The following is a 22,293-nucleotide window of genomic DNA, read 5'->3' on the forward strand; positions in this document are numbered from 1 at the left end:
AATCACCCTCTTCAAGGCATAAGTGTTTGAATTCTGATACGTCACTCGTACGCGATTAGGCTCCCCAAAATGTACTTTCAAAATCCCGTATACATTTGTATTGCCTTTTCTACTAACTTTGCGGTCATGCTGTGAGTCACAGGAGAGGTGTAGAGGGTCAGAAATCGGGTCACTTCATCGCCAAATCACCCTCTTCAAGACTTAAGTGTTTGCATTCTGATACGTCCATCCTACGCATATTAGGCCCCCCAAAACGTACTTTCAAAATCCCGTATACATTTGTATTGCCTTTTCCACTAATTTTGCGGTCATGCTGTGAGTCACAGGAGGGGCGTAGAGGGTCAGAAATCGGGTCACTTCATCGCCAAATCACCCTCTTCAAGGCATAAGTGTTTGAATTCTGATACGTCACTCGTACGCGATTAGGCCCCCCAAAATGTACTTTCAAAATCCCGTATACATTTGTATTGCCTTTTCTACTAACTTTGCGGTCATGCTGTGAGTCACAGGAGAGGTGTAGAGGGTCAGAAATCGGGTCACTTCATCGCCAAATCACCCTCTTCAAGACTTAAGTGTTTGCATTCTGATATGTCACTCCTACGCATATTAGGCCCCCCAAAACGTACTTTCAAAATCCCCTATACATTTGTATTGCCTTTTCCACTAATTTTGCGGTCATGCTGTGAGTCACAGGAGGGGCGTAGAGGGTCAGAAATCGGGTCACTTCATCGCCAAATCACCCTCTTCAAGACTTAAGTGTTTGCATTCTGATACGCCACTCCTACGCGATTAGGCCCCCCAAAATGTACTTTCAAACTTCCCTATGCAATTGCATTCCCTTTTCTCCTAACTTTGCAGTCATGCTGTGAGTCACAGGAGGGGCGTAGAGGGTCAGAAATCAGGTCACTTCATCGCCAAATCACCCTCTTCAAGGCATAAGTGTTTGAATTCTGATACGTCACTCGTACGCGATTAGGCCCCCCAAAATGTACTTTCAAAATCCCGTATACATTTGTATTGCCTTTTCTACTAACTTTGCGGTCATGCTGTGAGTCACAGGAGAGGTGTAGAGGGTCAGAAATCGGGTCACTTCATCGCCAAATCACCCTCTTCAAGACTTAAGTGTTTGCATTCTGATACGTCACTCCTACGCATATTAGGCCCCCCAAAACGTACTTTCAAAATCCCCTATACATTTGTATTGCCTTTTCCACTAATTTTGCGGTCATGCTGTGAGTCACAGGAGGGGCGTAGAGGGTCAGAAATCGGGTCACTTCATCGCCAAATCACCCTCTTCAAGACATAAGTGTTTGCATTCTGATACGCCACTCCTACACGATTAGGCCCCCCAAAATGTACTTTCAAACTTCCCTATGCAATTGCATTGCCTTTTCTCCTAACTTTGCGGTCATGCTGTGAGTCACAGGAGGGGCGTAGAGGGTCAGAAATCGGGTCACTTCATCGCCAAATCACCCTCTTCAAGACATAAATGTAACTAAAAAAAATTTGACAGATTTTTGAGCACCATGTACCAAATAAAATCGTTTCGAGGTCAGTAAGCACAACCAGAATTCATACATAAGGCACACTGTTGATTTTTGAGAAAATTAAAGGATTTTAAGTGTGCTTTATAGTGTGGAAAATACATTATACAGAAGAAAAGAATATATCTATATATATATGGTTACCGCACATGCTTCGAATTATACCGCAATATGGATTTTCGGCCATATCGCCCAGCCCTACTTAGAAGTAATTTTCCTTTATATGTTTACTGTCTTTAGCTTGTTAATACTATAAAGATAAAGTTAAAGAGGTAATATCTTTAAAAGTAAGGGGGGAGAAACTCAAGCTTGCGTTCAAAAGTGGACTGTGGGGTATTTCATTTAAAAAAGTTTTTATATCAATCAATCAATACTTTATTTATATAGCACAATTAAAGACCAGAGGTACACCAAAGTGCTTCTAAATAGTAAAATATGAAATAAAATTAATTGGGTATGATAGCAGAGTATATATACACTTCCCGAAAAAAAACAAAGCAGTTATTAACCTGGGAATACTATGTTAAAAGAAATATTTCACTCCTAGTGTAAAAAAAACTAGTAAGACAATAGGTTGAAATTAGATACAGATGCAATAAAAGTACAAAGTGTACATCCGATAAATCACTAACCGAAAATGCAAGATCAAATAAATACGTTTTCAATCGTGTTTTAAAAGACTGAATAGATTCCGACACGCGAATATCAGCTGGAAGACTGTTCCAGATATTAGGTGCAGCAATGTCAAAGGCACGATCACCTCTGGTTTTTTAGCCAGGACATAGGTTGCGCCAAGAGCATTTGACTCGATGATTGAAGTGCTCTCCTAGAAGTATACAGGCTGAGAAGTTCAGTTAAATAGCAAGGCGCAATATTATTTATGATTTTGAATATAGGCAATAAAATCTTAAAATCTATCCAATATTTAATGGGCAGCCATTAAAGTCAGCCATTTCTAGTACCAGTTAAAAGGCGTGCCGCTGCATTTTGGACAAGTTGTAGTTTAGGAAGAAGGGCAGATTGGAGGCCCAGGTAAAGGGAGTTGCGGTAGTCTAATCTTTAAGTAACAAAGGCATGGATACGTTTTTCAAGATCCATTTGCGGTATGTAATGCTTAGCCTTAGAGATTTCTCGTAGTTGGTAAAAGCAAGACTGTACTACAGAGGACACTTGTTTAACAAGTTTAAAGAAACTGTCCAAAAGAACACCTATGTTACATACTGTATCAGAGAGGGAGGTAGCAAAGGGCCCAAATATATCAGCTAATTGTCCCCGCGGCATGTGGCTAACAAAGACAATAATTTCCGTTATCTTTTTAGTTAGGGAGTTACTCGATAACCAGCCTTTGACCTCCCTCATACAATCAAGAAAGCAGTGTAGTGAAGATGGAGTATTGTCAGTCAGACAAAAATAGATTTCAATATCACCAGCATAAAAATGAAAAGAAACGTTATATTTCTCAAATATAGAGCCCAAGGGTAGCATGTACAATGAGAAAATTGTACAGAACAGATTACTGGGGCACACCACAACGAAAAGGGGTAACAGAAGAAGAGTAGCTCATCGTAACAGAAAAGGTGTCACGGTTCACGAGGTGAGCCGTATGAAAATATTAAGGACCCAAGATGTGGCACACCTGACGTGAGGAAGCTTTATTGGTGGAGCGTGCTCATACAACAAAAGGTGAGAGTGGCGAAAAACAGAACCGAGTAAACTGGGAAAACTAAGCATAGAAAACAAACCTGAAACCTAGAGACACAAAAGAAGATGCAGGGAGATGTGGCGAAAACCACTCTGAACGACGGAGGGGAAAAACGCAGACGAATCAGCAACGAGGACGAGGTAATACACAGTATAAATACACACACCAGGAATCAGGGGATGGGAAACAGGAGGGGAACACACCTGGGAGACATCACAGCTGATGAGGCAGGGGAAACGTAAACAGAACGCACTGACATCAGACAGGGACCTTCAAAGTAAAACAGGAAACACGTACTGTCATGGTTCTGGGTTGGTTCGACCCAGCATTTTGAGTTCTTATGTTTTGGTTTATTTTTGAATGATGGACTGTCTTCTTTCTCTGGTGCTTTATTGATTATTATTATAAGCTATGTTTCGGTTATTCTTTTTAAGGGATTAGTTCTTATGTTTTTGGTATTTCTCGGGTATTTATATGCTGTTTACTTTGTGATACTGTGTTTATCATTATATTAGTAGGTTTTGTTCAGTGTCAAGTCCGTCTCTCTGTCTAATCCGTGTCTTAGTAAAGTGTGGTTTCTTGTTTCCTGTTTTGTTGTGAAGGTCTGTGTCTTATGTTAGTGTGTCTAGCTTCGCTCCCTCTGTCTCGTTAGCCCTGATCTCTCCCAGCTGTGTCTCCCTCCTGTCTTCCATTCCCTGATTACTTCCTACTTCCTACCTGTGTATATTAGCCCTGTGTTTGCCCTTGCTCCGTGTCCGTGTCATCAGATTATTCCTGTGTGTCTCTGTTCTCTGTCACCAGTATTCTTTGTTCAGTTCCCATTTTGTTTTCTCCAGCAATAAAGCTGAGGTTCTGAGTTTAATTTTAGGGTCTGAGTCTCGCATTTGGACCCAGGACCATGACAAAAGGACCTTTCCAAAAGATACAATTTAAACCATTCAGGGGCGCTTCTTTTAATGCCTACTAAATATTCTAGTCTTGTTAGCAGAATGCTGTGGTCCACCACATCAAAGGCTGAAGACAAATTCAGTAAAACCAAGAACTCAGGGCTCCATAAATCTGCAATTAAAAGGTCATTAACAACTCTCAGCAGAGCCGTTTTAGTACTATGATGTGGTTTAAACCCAGACTGAAATCTGTCACTATTTAGATTAGCATCTAAAAAGCCCGGTGATTTCTGAAGAAGTACATATGCCTGTGCTTAAACTGCTGTTTTATAAATAAGTGATCCATTTTCCTTATTTGGATTTTTTTTAATAATATATTTTTGATCAACAAGAAATATGAAAAATACACAAAAACAATCAACAGTGTAACAAAAGCAAGCCTACATGAAACAAATGTGTGCAGATGAGAGTAAGCTGACATTTCCAGACTTTTCTGGTCCCCATGATGACCATGCCCATCCCCCCATAAAGTGTGTGTCTCAGCAGGAGGAAAGAATCTTGTTTGCAAAGGTTACACACTTCCTGAATTTTGCGGTCCCCACGTTACCTATCAGTTTATCCCCTCCCCCACAGACACTCAGCACGAGGAGCCATGTTGGATGGAGCAAAGCAATTTTAATTTCTGCAGAGACTGATTACATGATGGAAACCAGGTAAGTCCTCTCAAAACTTTAATATTGCTGCTCTCAATAGATGCAGAGACGTTTCAGAGAGATATTTTAGCTTTTTATGAGTTAAAGTTTTTAACTGCAATCTTTTTCATACATGGTGTGTGGTTAGCTAATATTGATTAGCTCTGTGGCCTGGAGGCTTACTGAGGGATGATAATGGCTCCTTGACACTGGTTTGGTTGTTTATTCATGGGAGATTAATTTGACCTATATTACATTTGTACTAACTTTAAAAGCCTGAAGTCTTATTGAAATGCTCAAGTATGCAGTGGTGGAGGTGGTGAAGAGGGATTGAAGATCAGAATACGAACACGCATTAACCTTGTTAGCATGTTTCATATTCCATTGAAGTGATTCTGGGCAGTTTATCTTCTAAATTATTCTGATGAGTTCATGTTTGTTTTAAATCCATATAGCTTTTTAATGTTACACGGTGGACACGTGCCTGTAGACCACGGTCACGTGCATGAGGCCCAGTAAAATTATATTTGTGTAGAAACATGGAGTCTGGTCAACCTACTGTCATCTCAGCAATTTTATTGAAACAAAATAGCTGCTTCTCTCCATGCCTGGCGTGTGACATGGACAGAACCATGGGTTTTTCATGCAGCTGCAGACCCTGTTTGCAGCTCTTCCTTCTGCAGAGCTGCATTGTCTTTATTAAACATTTGAACATAATACAACAAACTCTCGTAGAGGAGATAAAGTCAGAGAGATACATGTTTTGAAACGACAAGGATCAGGCGCATTTAGTACACCTAGAGCAGTCGCTAAAAAACAATATACAAGCAGAGCTCAGCAGCCAGCACAACAAATTTTGGATCCTTCGCTCTTAGCGGTGAGCACAGCGCATGTTGCGTCCAATGTGAAACTGCCTTTATGCTGCATAGTATGACTCATAGCAGTGGTCCCGGGTCAACCCTGATTTTCTGTTAAAGTAATACTAAAGTAATAATGGTGTTTCTGAAGACTGGTATACCACAACTGTATGCTTTCAACAGCTACCAAAAGTTAAAGGACCTTATGAGTATTATGGGATATTTATATAAAGATCCTCCAGCTTCAACTGTATTACCCTTCAAGGACCTGCAGTTCAAAAAAGCTTCCCTCCGACAGCCAATCTGTTCTCTGATTGGATAGTTCCATTTGTGATTGACATGACATTGACCAATCAGCTGAAAGGAAGAAAAATAGGGTCAAAATTCGTACTTGTAAGTTGAAACTTGAGTGCAGAGATTTTTTGGCTATGTCCACACACAAATCTTTTTTACGTACACAGAAATTCTTTTTGCACAAACAAATCCTGGTACAAAAAATTTATGACCACAATTTGAGCCCATAGAGGTAAAACAGTAGGGCTGGGTATCGTCACTGATTTCTAGAATCGATTTGATTCCGATTCACAAGGTCCCGCGTCGATTATTTTCGATTCAATTTGATTTGAATCGGGGAAATTTTGCCTCAGTCAGAAATATCATAATTCAGATCATGAAAGCTGACACTTGACTTTATCAAAGGTGTGAGCATCACATCAGATGCCTTTGTGTCAAAGTAAATGAGGATAAAACACAGAAAAACATGAAGGCGATTTTCCTGGCCTGGGATTTTATAAAAATATTCTGCAGTAGATCAAAAACGAAAGAAAACCATTAATTAACATATGAACTAGAGCAGGGCGATATGACCAAAAATATTTATCACGATATACATTTGAAAATTTGCGATAACGATATAACTGACGATATAATTGACACTAGACAATATACTTTACTTTATTAGTGCAAAAAAACCTCATCAATAAATTTTCACTTAAACAAGCAGCTGTTTTTTATGTGCATTAAAGTTATATAAAAATTTAACAGTGCAAATGCAAATTCCTTGCTGACAGTTTAACAAAAGGCATTTCCAGTGGAAATTGGCCGACATATCCTCAGCACAACCATGTATAGTAACCACAAAACTTAAAAAGAGGTTATACACAAAATGTGGTAATATTATGTTGAAGCACAGTACGTGTTACGAGGCTCCTGACGACGGTAGCCGTAATGCTCTGACAATCCATCAAGCGGTGCGACTCTGTAGCTTAGCAAAGTCGTACTAAAACATTTTTGACAGATTTTTGAGCGCCATGTACGACATAAAATCGGTTTGGTAATAACGACGGCCAATTTGCATGCTCTACCAAAAAATGTGCTCTGGTGTGTATCTGACGGACGAAAGCCAAACCAGTTCCACACCACTGAAATTGCACCATTTTTACAAACCAATTCTGGTTCATCTGATTCATTCAGCCATCCGCTTTCTCCCTTCTCATTCTCCGTCGCCGCCATGCTTTTTCCGCCATATGCATATGAAAACAACAAAACGCGTTTTACCCATTTTCTATCGCGATATTTCATTTTCTTATCATTGCCTAACATTATGATATTTATTATTATTATTATTGGCAGGATGAGAGGAGTCCCTGAGAACGATGCGTGCTTGACATAGACATCTCTTCTCTTGGACATCCTCAGTGGCAGGAGGTGGAGTTCCTGTAATGCATTTTCACTACCCGCTGCAGTGCCTTGCGGTCAGCAACAGCGCAATTCTTATACCAGTTACACAGTTGGTCAGGATGCTCTCTATCGCACAGCGGTGGAAGTTACGCAGTATGTCGGCAGACAGGTGATTCGTCTTCAGTGTCCTCAACAAAAAGAGGCGCTGATGGGCCTTCTTGACCAGGCTGGAGGTGTTAGTTGACCAGGACAGATTTTCAGATGTGGGTCCCCAAGAGCTTGAAGCTGGAGGCCCGTTCAAGAGCTGTTCCATTTATGTAGATGGGGACGTGGGTGTCTGTTTTCTCCCTCCTGAAGTCCACAATGAGCTCTTTGGTTTTGCTGGTATTCAGAAGCAGGTTATTGTCAGCAACACACAGCTAGGTGCTTTACTTCTTCCCTGTAGTCAGACTCGTCGTTGTCACTGATGAGACAATCACCGTAGTATCATCTGCAGACTTGATGATGGAGTTTGGAGGGAATAACTGTACTGAATGCTGAGCTGAAGTCGCCGGAGAGTGTGGCGTCCAACTAGCTTGATAGAGTTGTGTTTCCATTATTATCATGACATTACAATCCATTAGTGTCCTGTTGTCAGTGATCCACAGTCATAACTCATTCATTTTATTCACCAGGTGTTAGCCTTAGATTAACTGTTAGCCCTCTGCGTTTCCCTTGCCTTTGTTTACAGTCTCTGTGCCGTCTTCGAGCACTTCCGGCTGGCCGAGCAGCCTGCAAAAGCATCGGTGTTCTTCTTATTTCCGGGATGAGTCAAAGGTTGCTGATAAAACAGTCGAAGTTGTGTAATCCTAAATCCTAAATAAATGTAAAAGCGAAGCTGTTCTACAAGAACAGACCCAAAATAAGCAGGAATAATACAGCAAACTTGTAAAACGTGAAGAGACACTGTACCTAGTGTGACGCACGGGCCGCCATCTTGGTATTAGGCCTGACTCCATCTCCTTGTTAAGTTATGACACACTTAATAAACACTTCACTTCTGAAATGACCAGATTTATGCATTTGAATTTAATGTTTTGTTTTGTTTAAACAGGCCCTTTGATCACAACAACATGGTGGACCGAGTCAGAGGGTGATACTCCTTTGAAAGGTATTGTTACAACAAATGTGCACCTCAAGAGCTAGGGTGATATTTTATTTACATTTTATTTAAATCTGCTGTCTGATATTCAGCTTTTGAAGTCAAACCAAAAGTCCACAGCAAAGAAAATTAAACCTCTTCATGTGACTCAAAAACAAAGAACTTGGCCTAACTGTCCAAATTATTTTGCAGGCGACGGTTTAATTATTTCATTGTTCCCTGTTGCCTGAAACAATTTTATCTTCAGTTGATGAATTTGTTGAACACAGTTAAAAGATTGTTTGGTACTGTACAGGTTTTTATTTAGCTCTGGAAGTATGTTTGAGTTATTACAGCATTTGTATAACACCATACAGCACAGGTGTCGAACTCCAGGCCTCGAGGCCCGCTGTCCTGCTTGTTTTCCAACTAACCTGCCCTTGTAGCTTCTTATTGGCAAAGCACACCTGATCCAGGTAATCGGCAGCAGGTAGGGCAGGGATATCTCAAAAACAAGCAGTATACTAGCCCTCGAGGACTGGAGTTTGACACCCCTGCCATACAGGGAAGTTTGTCAGTTTTGAGATATGTACATGCAGTACAATATCTCCCCTGAAATGGCAAAAATAAATGGGGGCTACTTTTTATTTCACTTGTTCACATGTTGTATTTTACTTGTTCGGTTTCCTATTTTCTTGTCTGTCCCTCACACTAGTTTCACCACTATGCTCTCGAAATCACTAGCATCAGAAATATCACTTCACCTCACAGGCCCCTTCAATTAAAATTAATTATTACTATTAATACTTTTGTTTGTTCTCAGGAGCTTCACAGAAGAGAGGCTGGTCTGCAGCAGAGACTCTTGCTGTAGAAAAAAAAAAGAAAAGGTTCCTAGAAGGTGGCAAAGTTCCTGGTAAGGTGGATTGCGTGTATTGAAACTTCACCAAAAGAACTTGAACAAAGGACGTGGAAAGCAGTTAAGGTCTATGTCACAAACAGAATTGGAGCACTGAGGCACCAGAGTGCTAAAAGACTTTTGGTTTTGGTTTAAAACACATAGTTGCACATTTCAGAGTGCTGTTTTTCATGTTTCATGTTGAAGCTCATATTTAGTTTACCCACGGTTGGCCCAGTGTAAACTAAATTGAGTACTTTACATATTTGTGCACAATGGCACTTTTCATTTCATTATGGATTGTAGGAAGGTCAGTACAAGACAAAATAATAATGTGAATTGCTGTTTTTACATTATAAAACATTTGGATAAATGGAATACTTGGGATTTTTTGTTTAGAAATAAACAATCACTGTCCCATTTGCAGTTTTTTGTTTTTGTTTTGTTTATTAGGTTATGGGATATATGGCATGACATTTTGCTGCCATGCAAAATGTCTTTGTGTTTGAGGTACACTATCACCATAGCTGCTGTAGTATTATAGCTGTTCTGTTTAACATGGTAGGAAATGTTAATTATTTGTGGTAAAAAGTAAAATTGCTCATTTAACCCTTTAGAGCCGGTCGGAGCGGGCACGCTCTGTTTTGCATAACTATTTTTAAATCTCAGTAGCTCTGCAACCACGTAAGCTAGCGCAATAATTTTTTTTGCATATGAAACCGGAGGAGTTGCACTTACATCTTATGCCATCAGCTTGTCCTAGGTCACAGTTTCCTTCCACATATAGCTTTGCAAAAACTGCATAAAAAGCACTTGCAGCAACAAAAACATAATATTCCAGAAACACGCTTTGCCGATCCCATCAGCTGTTCATAACACTTCCTACGTTGGAACAGACGTCAGCGCGAACTTTTGCATGTCCGCCATTACCTGCCCGAAACCGGAAGTGACGTCATTTTCGCGGAAATGTAGTTTGTTTTTTTTTACCATCAGGGCCTCATGAGCCTATACTGGTGTTTTTAAAAGTTATCTTTGACTTTATGACTTTCTGTGTTGTTTCTGGGATGCTTAGGACTCATATTGCACTGCTGGAAATAGTTTATTTTGATGCATATGCTGCTTTTTTGCAAATCTGCACTATAATATTTATTTTCGTTTTTCCTGCAGTATATAAAAATTGGTGTATTTCAAAAATAAAACTATGAAGACACTCAAAATAAATTTCCTGTGGTAGGAAACTATTTTTTGCAACTTTTTTGTATTTACAGTTTTGAGGGATAAGCCTCTTAAATTTCTCTAACTAGAAATATATGTTAAAAAAGCAAAAACGATTTTCAATTTATTTGTAGTTTATTGCACTTTTTTGCAATTTATGTAATTACTATGCACTTAATGAATGCATATTATTAAAATCTGGGCTATAATTGTTGTATTGATGTATAGCAACTTGAAATGCTCCCAAAAATGTCACCACACCATGTAAAAATATAATATAAGCTCTGGCGGAGTTGGTTCTATGGTAGGTCTTAAAGGGTTAATATAGGAGGGTCCCCACAGAAATAGCAAAATTCAGGTCATTTTTTTCATGTGAGTGTTTTTAATATATCAAGTGATTTTCCCCTTCACAAAAAATTTACATGAATTTAGCAATTAAAATCAATTTTCTAAACCATGTAGAAAAGGTGGATCCCACTAGCACCCTCCCAGTCAGGTGGTCCCACCAGGTATTAAAAACGGGTATGTGTGTGTGTGTGAGAGCGTGTGTGTGTGTGTGTGTGTGAGAGCGTGTGTGAGTGTGTGTGTGTGTGTGTGTGTGTGTGTGTGTGTGAGAGAGTGTGTGTGTGCGTGTGTGTGTGTGTGTGCGTGTGTGTGTGTGTGTGCGTGTGTGTGTGTGTGTGTGTGAGAGCGTGTGTGTGAGAGTGTGTGTGTGTGTGTGCGTGTGTGAGAGCGTGTGTGTGTGTGAGTGTGTGTGTGTGTGTGTGTGTGAGAGCGTGTGTGTGTGTGTGTGTGTGTGTGTGTGTGTGTGAGAGCGTGTGTGAGTGTGTGTGTGTGTGTGTGAGAGAGTGTGTGTGAGTGTGTGTGTGTGTGTGTGTGGGAGTGTGTGTGTGTGTGTGTGTGTGGGAGTGTGTGTGTGTGTGTGTGTGTGTGTGTGTGTGGGAGTGTGTGTGTGTGTGTGTGCGTGTGTGTGTGTGTGGGAGTGTGTGTGCCTGTGTGTGTGTGTGAGTGTGTGTGTGCCTGTGTGTGTGTGTGTGTGCCTGTGTGTGTGTGTGTGCCTGTGTGTGTGTGCCTGTGTGTGAGTGTGTGTGTGTGTGTGTGTGTGTGTGACCCGACAGTAAAGACACTCTTAGTCAGGCCTCGTGTGATTGGATGTTCAGTTAATTAGATTTTGTATTCTTTCATGTGAAGGTGATGTCACAGGAAGTGACCATCACCACGGCGCTGGTGGTTTAATGACCTGTTCTCTCGCCGGTCTGCAGGTGGTGTTCTCTCGGGTGGCCCGGGTCTGTAAGAACGATAACGGGGGATCTCCCAGAGTCCTGGAGCGATACTGGACGTCCTTCCTGAAGGTAGCGAACACGCTGCGTGTAGCGCCGAACTTTACCCGTCTGTGTCTCATCGCTCTGCTCGTGTGCTTCAGGCTCGGCTCAACTGCTCGGTGCCCGGAGACTCCTTCTTCTACTTCGACGTGCTCCAGTCGCTCACCAACGTGCTGCAGATCAACCAGAGACCCGCCGTGGTCGGCGTCTTCACCACTCAGGCCAACAGGTACGCCGCTGTGAGGGGCGGAGTCTGATTAGGCTCAGAGCTAATGTGTTTGGAGAAGGAGGTGAGAACGCTGTGGTGTGTTTTCGGGAAGAAGTCCTTGTTCCTCGGTAAATGTGTGGACACTCGGAGCGAGCAGGCGGGTTTTAGAAGATGAGTTATTGGGCCGTTATTTTGGGAAGGCGGGGCTTTTGGAGAGGTGGATTTTTGTTGGTGGAGCTTTTCAGTGTTTGTGATGGAGGTCACACCTCTGAGGACGTGCTCTCGGATGAGCCGGGGACAACCAGGGGACTTCAGGAAGTTTAGGAGAGGGCGTCGCTGGGAGGCTGGAGATGTGAATGTGTTACTGGAATGTGATTGGAGGACCGTTTTTTCTAATCTTGGCTGCATGATATCAGAGTGAAATGATGCACGGTCATATGAGGCACCCAGAAGCCCCGCCCATCTGCTGTTTAAAACTTCAGGACGGTGGGCTTAAAGTGGGAGGAGCTTAAACAGCCTGTTTTATCCAGTGTCAGGTAAAGAAGGATTATTCTGAACTGTGATTCATGCAAAGCCGCTCTGGGCCCGTTAAGATGGGAGCAGCGTGCTGGTGTTTGGACCAGTTTCCATGTTTCGTGCTGGATGTCTCCCGCCGCTCCCCACCCACATTTCTTCACAGACCTGTAGTACTCGCGGCGCAGCATTCGCCCTCTCTCAGCGAGCTGTCTGGATGATTTGAGTTTGGACTGAGCAGAGACAGCTCGTACTGTCTCTGCTCCATGAACGTCATTGTTGATGATGGTGTTTGTGATTGGTTGGACGGAGGTCTGCTGACTCGTGCCGTCCGTCTCTCTCCAGTATCCCCGGCTCGGCCGTCTGTGCCTTCTACATGGACGACATCGAGAAGGTGTTCAACGGGAAGTTCAAAGAGCAGAGGACCAGCGACTCCTCCTGGACTCCCGTACCCGACGAGCAAGTCCCCAGACCGAGGTGAGGACTAAATCCCAGTTTGCTTTCCGTCCCGCTTACTTAAACCCAGTTAGCTTTGTGTTTGTGACCAAGACGAGCTCTGACGTGTCTGCTTCATTCTTAAATGTCCAGGCCCGGTACGTGTGCAGGCGACGGCTCGGCTTCAGAATACAAATCGTCTGTTCAGTTCCCGGACGACACGCTGACCTTCATCAAGTCGTATCCTCTGATGGACGAAGCTGTTCCCTCCGTCAACGACCGGCCCTGCTTCACCAGGACGTCCAGCAGGTAACAGCAATGGTTCAGTGCTCTGATTGGTCAAATCGTATTGAGCTTCACTTCAGGGAACGATCACAGCCAGAGCTCAGGTTACCATGCCGACTCACGTTCCCGATGCAGGTGGAAGCTGATGTGTGAAAGTGTTTCAGTAAACCTCTGGTAACGCTTCAGCTTCAGCTGTGTTGGAGGCATCGTGTGGTCACGGTGAGTCCATTCCTGGTCTTCAAAGCTCAGCTGTGTTTTTGGCTGTAAATGGAGCCTGCGAGCTCATTCTGGCTGGTTTCCTCATCTCTTTTACCAAAATTCTGAATTCTGTTGCTGCGGATGTTTTATTCTTAGTTTTTCTTATTTGTTTTTGAGCTGAACTGGTGATTAATAAAGTCTGTTCTAGTCTTCTATTGTATTCTATCACACGACGCAACAGGAAAGTGATCTGCAGCATTGAATGACCGAGCCGGTGAACTGTGGAGCCATCACGAGCTCCCTCACTGTTGAGATGAGTTTAGGAGTCACAGCAGCTCCTACCGCCTCCACCGTCCCCACACAACGCCTGGAGGATAATCATCGGTATCAGCTCTGATTAGTCGCCGGCTCACAGGAAGTTCTCGCTCTGTGGCGGCTCTGAAAGTCTCTGACCTTTTTCAAATGAGTTTCTGATGGATTGTAATTATCACTCTGGAATAGGAATCAGGCTCTTCTGCGTATGAATTAGCCTTTGCTCCACAACGCTCCAAGCTTTCACATACCAACAGTCTTTGTGATTCAGTAACAGGTAAAAACAGAAAGGAACCCTCCGTGGTTAAATCAAGGTCCCCAGAGGATGTTTCATGTCTTTATCCACTCCAATCATTTTCATTCACACTGATGCTTGACAGGCTTGAGCTTTATCCCGACCATATATGAAACTTAAAAGGTTCCACTTCCTTTGACTGAGGACGGGAACCTTGCTGTGTTCCCTGCCTCTGATGGACGTCCTGCACTGAGAAGAAACCATCTGTGTTTCCTTATTTTTATGTTTTCTTTCACCGTCTGTCTGACTAATACTCAGCGTCTGAATGAATGCAAACACAGTTAATATGCTCAAACCTTTTCTATAAACACCAAAGAAACACATACAAAATAAAAAATAGCAAGAAATTCATTTCAAGGACAAGATCCCGGATTAGCCCCCAATTGTGTCAGAGAGGAGGAGCTGTGTGAAGCTGTGAGGCAAAGATGGCACTTTATTGTTGCTATTGTTGCACATCCCTGCTGCATGGTTTGAACTGTTTTAATAGCAGCAGGATGAAAAGTGTTCACGGACTGTGTCAGTAAACAAAATCTGCCTATTTTTAAAGCAGTTATACCAAAAATGTGTTTTTAAATTAAAATCTCACCCAGTCACGGCAGAAATACTGTGTCAGTGATGAGAAGCAGCCCAAACCCTGAACCTCACTCTGGGTAGGGCCGTGGTCAGGGAGTGAAAGGCTGTCGTCCTCACAACCTCGCTCAGAATCACAAGCTCATCAGAGTAAAGAAAAACTGTCTGAATTCCCTCCGCAGAGAAAAGATTTCATCTTCTGTCTTCCTCGTAGGTCCAAGTTGACCCAGATTGTGGTGGATGTCTCTGCCGGGCCTTTCAAGGACCGGACGGTGATGTTCCTGGGCTCAGACGACGGGTGGGTCTTGAAGGTTTTGGCCAGCACCCATCCAAATGACAGCTTTGGATCCAAACTGCTGGAGGACATCGACGTCTACAACCCGTCCAAGTAAGACGTGCTTCTGAGGACGGGCGAATCCTCCTGTTCCTCTGTTTAACCGACTGTCTCTGTTTGTGCTCAGGTGCAACGTTCAGGGTCAGGAGGACAGGAGGGTTCTGGGCCTGGAGCTCGATAAGGACCATCACGCCTTGTTTGTGGCTTTCAGCAGCTGTGTGATCAGAGTGCCGCTCAGCCGCTGCGCCCAACATGGAGCCTGCAAAAAGTACGAAATCTCAGACTTGCTGCGAGTCTGGTTTTATTTCATTGGTTTGGATTTCAGCTGGCCTGAAACGGCCTCACTCTGATAACTCTGAAACATCCAGAGACATTAGAGCTGAGGTACGACGCTTCATTTGGAAACATGGTGAATATTTCAGTGAGCGCTCGAGACAACGGAGACGAGCCCAATCAACACGGAGGAGAAGACGATGAAGAGATGGAGCTCGCTCCTAAATTAGAGCCCATTCATCACTGTACACACACACACACACACACACACACATAAACACACACACACACACACACACACACACAGACACACACACACACACACATAAACACACACACATAAACACACACACACACACACACACAGACACGCACACACACACACACACACACACACATATACACACACACACATACACACACACACACATACACACGTACACACACACACACACACACACACACACACACACACACACACACATATACACACACACACACACACATATACACACACACACATACACACACACACACATACACACGTACACACACACACACACATATACACACACACACATAAACACACACACACACATACACACACACACACACGCTCTGGGTCTTTGTAATTACTGAGCAGGATCAATGAGTGCCAGCTCGTGTGATGTGTGAACACAGCTGCAGCGTACGGAGGCTCCCACCAGCCGTCTCCATCATGGAGACGCTAACAAAGACGTTCCACTCTCCTCCTCCTCCTTCTTCTCCTTCTTTTAGGTGACGTGGTCTCCTCCAACAGTTCACAGATCTGGAAGATGAGCAGATCTGAAGGTGTTTGCTGAAAGACTTTCCTAAAGGTTTAGGGCAGGGGTGTCCAACTCCAGGCCTCGAGGGCCGGTGTCCTGCAGGTTTTAAATCTCACCCTGGGTCAGCACACCTGAATCAAATGATTATTTCATTACCAGGCCTCTGGAGAACTTCAAGACATGTTGATGAGGTCATTTATCCATTTAAATCAGCTGCGATGGATCAAGGACACATCTAAAACCTGCAGGACACCGGCCCTCGAGGCCTGGAGTTCCCTAGCCGTGCTTTAGGGGATCATTAGCCAGCGACGTTTAAAGCTCTCCCTGCTGCTCTGCAGGTGTTCTCAGAGCGTGCTGGGAGGCTCGTCTGACTGTGACTGAGTGATGAGGAAGAGCCCAAACTCTAACTGCTCCTCTTCCTCTCCTCCCTCTGCAGAGCTTGCCTGGCCTCTCGTGACCCATACTGTATCTGGCTTCGGACCGGGAGCTGCGCCAACGTTGCGCCGGGTTTCAAGTATGTATTATTTCCTGTTTCTGTGCCTGTGCCGCTCTCTCTTCCTTTTCTTTGCTCCGCCTCCTTTCAGCCTCCATCAATCCGATGGAGGCTGAAAGGAGGCCCCTCACCATAGACCAAACTGGTTTGGTCTATGGTGAGGGGCGTGGCCTCTGTGACTGACAGGTGGATGGTGACACAGGCGGCTCGTGTTGGTGCTGTTAGAGCCTGTTGGAGCATTCGTGGTAATCTGACCAATCACACGGCTGCTGTGAGGTTGCTGTGCTACCAGAGGCGGAGCTCCAGGTCTGCTGAATGAACTTTGAGGGTTGTGATTGGATGATACTCACAGGTATCTGTGTGTGTTTGCTGGAGCCTCGTGGTGAAAAATGTTTGCTTGCTTCTGTTAGAAACCATCATACCAGCACCAAGGTGATGTTGTCCATCTTTCATATACAGTCTGAGTGTTTACTGTGACGTCATCATCGTTAAACCGGAGACCGAGTCGGTCCTCTGTCGACATTCCCGGTGAAACATTTCAGGAAGCTCGTTCCGCCCCAAACAAACCGGCTCAGCGCTGAGAGGCTCGCAGGCTCCTCGAGAGAGCGCAGAGGCGTGAGTCAGAGGAACGTCTGCGCCGTGAACACGTTTCACCTCCGATCAGAGAGGCTGACGCTGATCTCTGCGGCGTCTGAGGCGTCGGGCTGAAGCACAAACTGCAGCATCCATGTGAATCCCCGCAGCACTGTGGACGGCCACGAAAAATGCCCATTTGAGACGCCGCCTGAAACGCTGAGGGAGAATCGGTGATGCGAGAGCTGCCTCGGCCAATCCCTGTCCAGCAGCAAAAACACTGTAAATGGAAGACGGCAAGCTTGTTTACCAGCTTTAACCATCTCAGCCTACACACACACACACACACACACACACACACACACACACACACACACACATACACAGCGGTGTGTTCATCTCCTAATCAATAGGTCCACAGTGTCAGGTAGCTCGCGCCCACTCCACAGCTCTTGAGGGCCATCGATCGATCTGTGGACGCGGCGTCGGTTAGTCCGCCGGGTCCGCAGATCGATCTGATGTTGTTTTCATACGCTGGTCGGGGGAGGGGTGTTTCAGCCGCTGTAATATCATCAGCTGGGGTCCTCAGGCGGCAGGCGAGAGAACGATCACAGGAAGTGAGTGGAAACATCCCAAATTGTGAAACTGGAGCTCTTGGAGGAATCCTGCAGCTTCGGCGTGTCCTGAAGATAAAATCAGACACTTTGTGTTCTTTGAACTTATCTGCGCCTGAAACGAGTCGTCCTTGTTTCACAAAGGCAAACGGAGCTTTTCAAAATAAAGCTGTGCTCAGTGAATGATGTGAGGATGAAAGCATGTAAAGATGAAGCTCTGGTCGGATCAGTCTGAGCAAACATCTGGTCTGCACATGTGGAATAACTCAGATATTTCCTGCAGAAACACTGAAAATATCTTGACGATGAACGCAGCACGGCGCGGTTACAGTCTGCACGCTTTCCTAACACGCCTCATTTTGTACTTTCTTTTTCTCTGGAAGTGTCAGGGATTAGCTGGAAACACCGATGCTAATTTTTCCCTTCACACTCATTTGAGTGTGTGCTCTGTAGCACCGAGCCTTTCTCTCTTCATCACCAGGAATATTTGTTTCCTGTGAGTGTGTGCCGTCTGCAGGGACCTCTGCTTCGCTCCAAGCACACTTCACAAGAAAGGCTCGAGTCAGGAAGCCGCTCGCCTGGGAGCAAAACGCCGGCAGGGTGTTTGCACTCCGCCATGCTTCCTCCAACTCGTCCTGCGGCTGATTTGTTTACATCCATGCAAACGTGCAGACGGGCTCAATGTGTTTCAAGTGTACGACATCAGCTCATCATTTAACCTGAAATCACTTTATCTGAGCTTTATTCAGCACAGCATACAAGGCGTCATGTTACAGAGTGATGTGACGAGGCTTACAGGCGTGTTGCCTCTGCACATACGTGTGAAACTCAGAAACACCCTTCAGCTGCGATAACAGCTCTGCACATCAGAGGGCGCTCTGCAGCTTCCCCGCTGGCAGCACACAAACACACTGATCAGCTGATCCGAGCGGAGACGGTCACCAATACCTGCACACAGCAGGGGTTCAGGAAATGTTTCATGTCTCAGAGAAGAAAACTGTGATTTTTGACTCGTCCATAATCGGTGTTATTGATCAAATATCAGCCTGATCTATCGCTCTGGTGTCAGACAGGTTGAGTTTGTGGGTCTGCTTAGCCGTCGCCGTGCAGACTCGTTGCCTAGCTGCGCCTCACTGTGGTCCACTCACACGCCCGGCGTCCTGAGCTGTCACACCGCAGACGCTGCAGGTGGTTATTTATGATGACCATCATAGAGCTGACAGGAAATGATGGCGTCCTGCTCAGATGGCGGTGATGACGGAGGTGCAAACAGATGGTTTCAGTGTTTAGAGGAAGTCACACAGATGATCTCCACCACAGCAGCGTGAACGACACAGCGGGCGTTGCCATGCAGACGGAGCAGAGAGGATTTAAATGGACGGGGTGAGATAAAAAGGAAGCGAGCAAGGAAACGGAGAGCAAGGCGAAGCTGTGATGCAAGAGGTGGAAAGGAGGAAGATGAGAGAGGAGCAGCAGCACAAAGACAGAGGAAGAGATCTGTGTCAGGAAGACGTGCAGCCGGGTTTGTCGGAGAGATTCACGGCGCTCTGACTCAGCACTTTGGTCCGCTCACCGCAGCGTTTATGAGGTTCGTCTTGTTTAAAGTCGGGGATGGATATCTGTGGAGGACCACAGCGCTGACTCTGTGCTGACGACGGTGTTTTGTAGGATGTTTAAAACGTCTTCCTGACGCGTCGTCAGCGAGGCGTTCACGTGCAGTCAGAAATGTGGACGCTGAGTGTCGTTTCCTGGAGGATCAGAGAAAGAGTTTTGCTGCTGAGTCGTTCCAGTCGCCTGTTTTTGTCTCATTATTTTCTCACTGCTCTGCTGAAACTGAAGCTGATGTTTTGGACGTCTCATTGAAACCGAAGCACGCAGAAACCTCTGCAGCCTGAAGCCGGCACACCTGCCGGAGGCTGAGCTGCAGCTTCCAGAGGTGTTCCTGCAGAGCTGAAGGAGTTTCAGCCCCTCAAACTTCTGCTGAAAAGTAACAGATTCCCTCCGGGGAGAAGAAGGGATGAGTGAAGAGGAAGTTTAGCAGCTTATATAACTCCATGTGAAGACAGAAAATGGAGAAGCAGCTGCAGAATACTAAAAAAGGACAGCAGGAGGAGGAGGCAGGTAGAGAGCCAGTTACCTGAAAACATCCGTGTGGTTTAAAATCCAAACTGCACTCAGATGTTTAGGGGGCGCTCTCAGAGTCGGCCATGTTCACGCCGCTCCACCCTCCTCCCATGTCAATAACACGATCGATGAAGCATCAGCGACCCTCACAGGTCTGCCCACTTTACTGTAACAACGACTGATGACGTCATAAAACGACAGCAGCTGGAACAGCTGGCTGGGTCGCTCAGGTGGGTGATTAACGTTGCTCCTGCAGTCTGTCTGCACCTCTTATCAAGCAGCACGGCTCTGGCCTCCTCACGGCCCAAACACCTGCAGGAGACACACCTGAGCGGGTCCAGGGTTCAGTCCTGATGGTTCCACCATCGCTCTGGTCGGCATCGCAGTGCCTACTGTGTTTGACATCCCGGCTGGGAAAGGTCACATGGAGGACCGTTCATCAATGCCGGGCAGCGGTGGGCAGGGCCGGTGCCAGCAGCGTTTCCGTCCTGGGCGTGAATGTAACAGCGATGCTGTGAAAGCGCCTACGTACACATTTGTGTTCTTCAGCCGCACATGCCCGACCTGCCTCCACGCCATCAGCACCAAAACGCCATTCAGCATCAGCGGCGTTTTCTGGCTGACTGACGGAGTCTATTTCCATCCCCTCCTCCTCCTCTGAGGTGAGCGAGGCGTTCAGGTGCCTGAACATGGCTGGGATTTATAGCGACCTCCTCCTGTTCTCGCTCCTCACTTACAGCTCAGCCCACGCTGGTGGAAGCTGGAGCGAGCGCGGGGGTGGCACTCGCAGAGGTAAATATAGAGCGACGAGGAAGCGAGAGCAAAACGCTTCATAATAAATTCAGTTTAACGAATGTTCTGCAGCGCCCGCTCCTCCATAATTCATCCAACTTTTTTGGGTGGTGTGGTTTTATCTCTCTGGCGTGCAGACGGTCTGAGCGGGGAGGGAGAGTGTGCTCGCTGTGTACACAGGAAGCTCTGCAGACACACTCCCACGTGTGACGGCTTACAGGGGACTCCTGCTCGGGCGGCGCTGTGGGTCTGTGTGGCTGAGCTTCAGTGTTCAGAGGTGTTCCATCGAGGTCCATTGCACCCCAGCTCGGCTGAACCGTTCGACGGTATCTTCGCGCCTGAGGCGCCGGCGCCGTCCTTCCCTCTCAGATGTAGTAAGAAGAGGATCACAGGTGTCAGAGGTCACAGCGTGGACAGCACGTTTTACAGCGACGTGTTTTAGAGGCCTGCAGGTGTGTGCAGGTGACGTGTGAGGAGAACTCGGAGCCCTCAGGTGGTGTCAGGCCGCATCCATCACCTGCTGGTCGATCTCCCGTGAACACACTGACACCGGGTGGAGGAGGCGGTCTCCGTCTCAGCTGAGCTCTTCATCATCATCATCATCATCATCATCGTTTATTTGTATAGCACTTTAAGAACACACCAGGCAGACCAAAGTGCTGAACAACACAGATCAAAACAACAACCAAATTAAAAATACCATAAAATCATTACAAACAATAAAATAATAAGAAGGTGTCAGTTTCCTACAGAGTTAAAAGCCAGGGAATAAAAATAGGTTTTCAATCTGGACTTAAAGACCTGCACTGATGACGCTTGTCTAATTTGGAGGGGAAGGTTATTCCAGAGCATCGGAGCCGCAATTGAAAAGGCACGGTCTCCTCTGCATTTCAGCCGCGACTTAGGGACCGACAGCAGCAGCTGCTCAGCTGAACGGAGCGAGCGAGGAGGAACATGTGACTTCAGCAAGTCAGTTAAGTACACAGGAGCCAGACCATTTAAAGATTTAAAAACCAATAAAAGGACCTTAAAACGAACCCTAAAATCAATGGGAAGCCAATGCAAGGAAGCCAGAACCGGAGTGATGTGATCGAATTTCCTACTACCGGTTAAAAATCGCGCCGCCGCGTTTTGCACTAACTGCAGGCGTGACAAGGTGCCCGACCCGACCCCTATTAAAAGGGAATTACAATAGTCCAGACGTGAGGTGATAAAAGCATGAATAAGAGTTTCCAAATTGGGTTTGGAAAGGAAAGGCTTGACCTTCGACAGGCGTCTGAGGTGATAAAAAGCTGATTTTACCACCCCACTTACATGACCTTCAAAAGTAAGCGCAGAATCAAGTTTAACACCAAGATTAGTGACTGAACTTTTCAGATGAGAGGTCAAATCACCAAAATCAACATCTGGAGAATCAGTAGAACGATGCGGGCCATATAAAATTGCTTCCGTTTTGCGACCATTAAAATTCAAAAAATTATTTGCCATCCATAATTTAATATCGCTAAGACAGTCAAGCAGTGATTGACATGGGGAGGTATCCAAATGACTAAA

The 22,293-nt window shown here is 45.2% G+C and overlaps 1 protein-coding gene across 10 annotated transcripts in view; it reads left to right on the forward strand.

The window, feature by feature from the left end:
* LOC146548452 (semaphorin-6D-like) overlaps positions 1 to 22,293 on the forward strand; it is a 107,551-nt gene that overhangs the window by 59,909 nt on the left and 25,349 nt on the right. For all 10 annotated transcript variants that reach the window (XM_085263267.1, XM_085263269.1, XM_085263274.1 and 7 more), the window contains 7 exons: positions 11,855 to 11,944; positions 12,016 to 12,143; positions 12,981 to 13,112; positions 13,224 to 13,379; positions 14,945 to 15,118; positions 15,192 to 15,332; positions 16,580 to 16,657. In XM_085263267.1, the coding sequence (XP_085119393.1) occupies positions 11,855 to 11,944; positions 12,016 to 12,143; positions 12,981 to 13,112; positions 13,224 to 13,379; positions 14,945 to 15,118; positions 15,192 to 15,332; positions 16,580 to 16,657 (899 nt within the window). The remainder of the gene's footprint in view (positions 1 to 11,854; positions 11,945 to 12,015; positions 12,144 to 12,980; positions 13,113 to 13,223; positions 13,380 to 14,944; positions 15,119 to 15,191; positions 15,333 to 16,579; positions 16,658 to 22,293) is intronic.

Source organism: Mchenga conophoros, linkage group LG22 (assembly GCF_057382185.1).
Source record: "Mchenga conophoros isolate Kocher_MC1m ecotype Shallow Benthic linkage group LG22, M_conophoros_male_GT1.1, whole genome shotgun sequence".
Classification (NCBI taxonomy): domain Eukaryota; kingdom Metazoa; phylum Chordata; class Actinopteri; order Cichliformes; family Cichlidae; genus Mchenga; species Mchenga conophoros.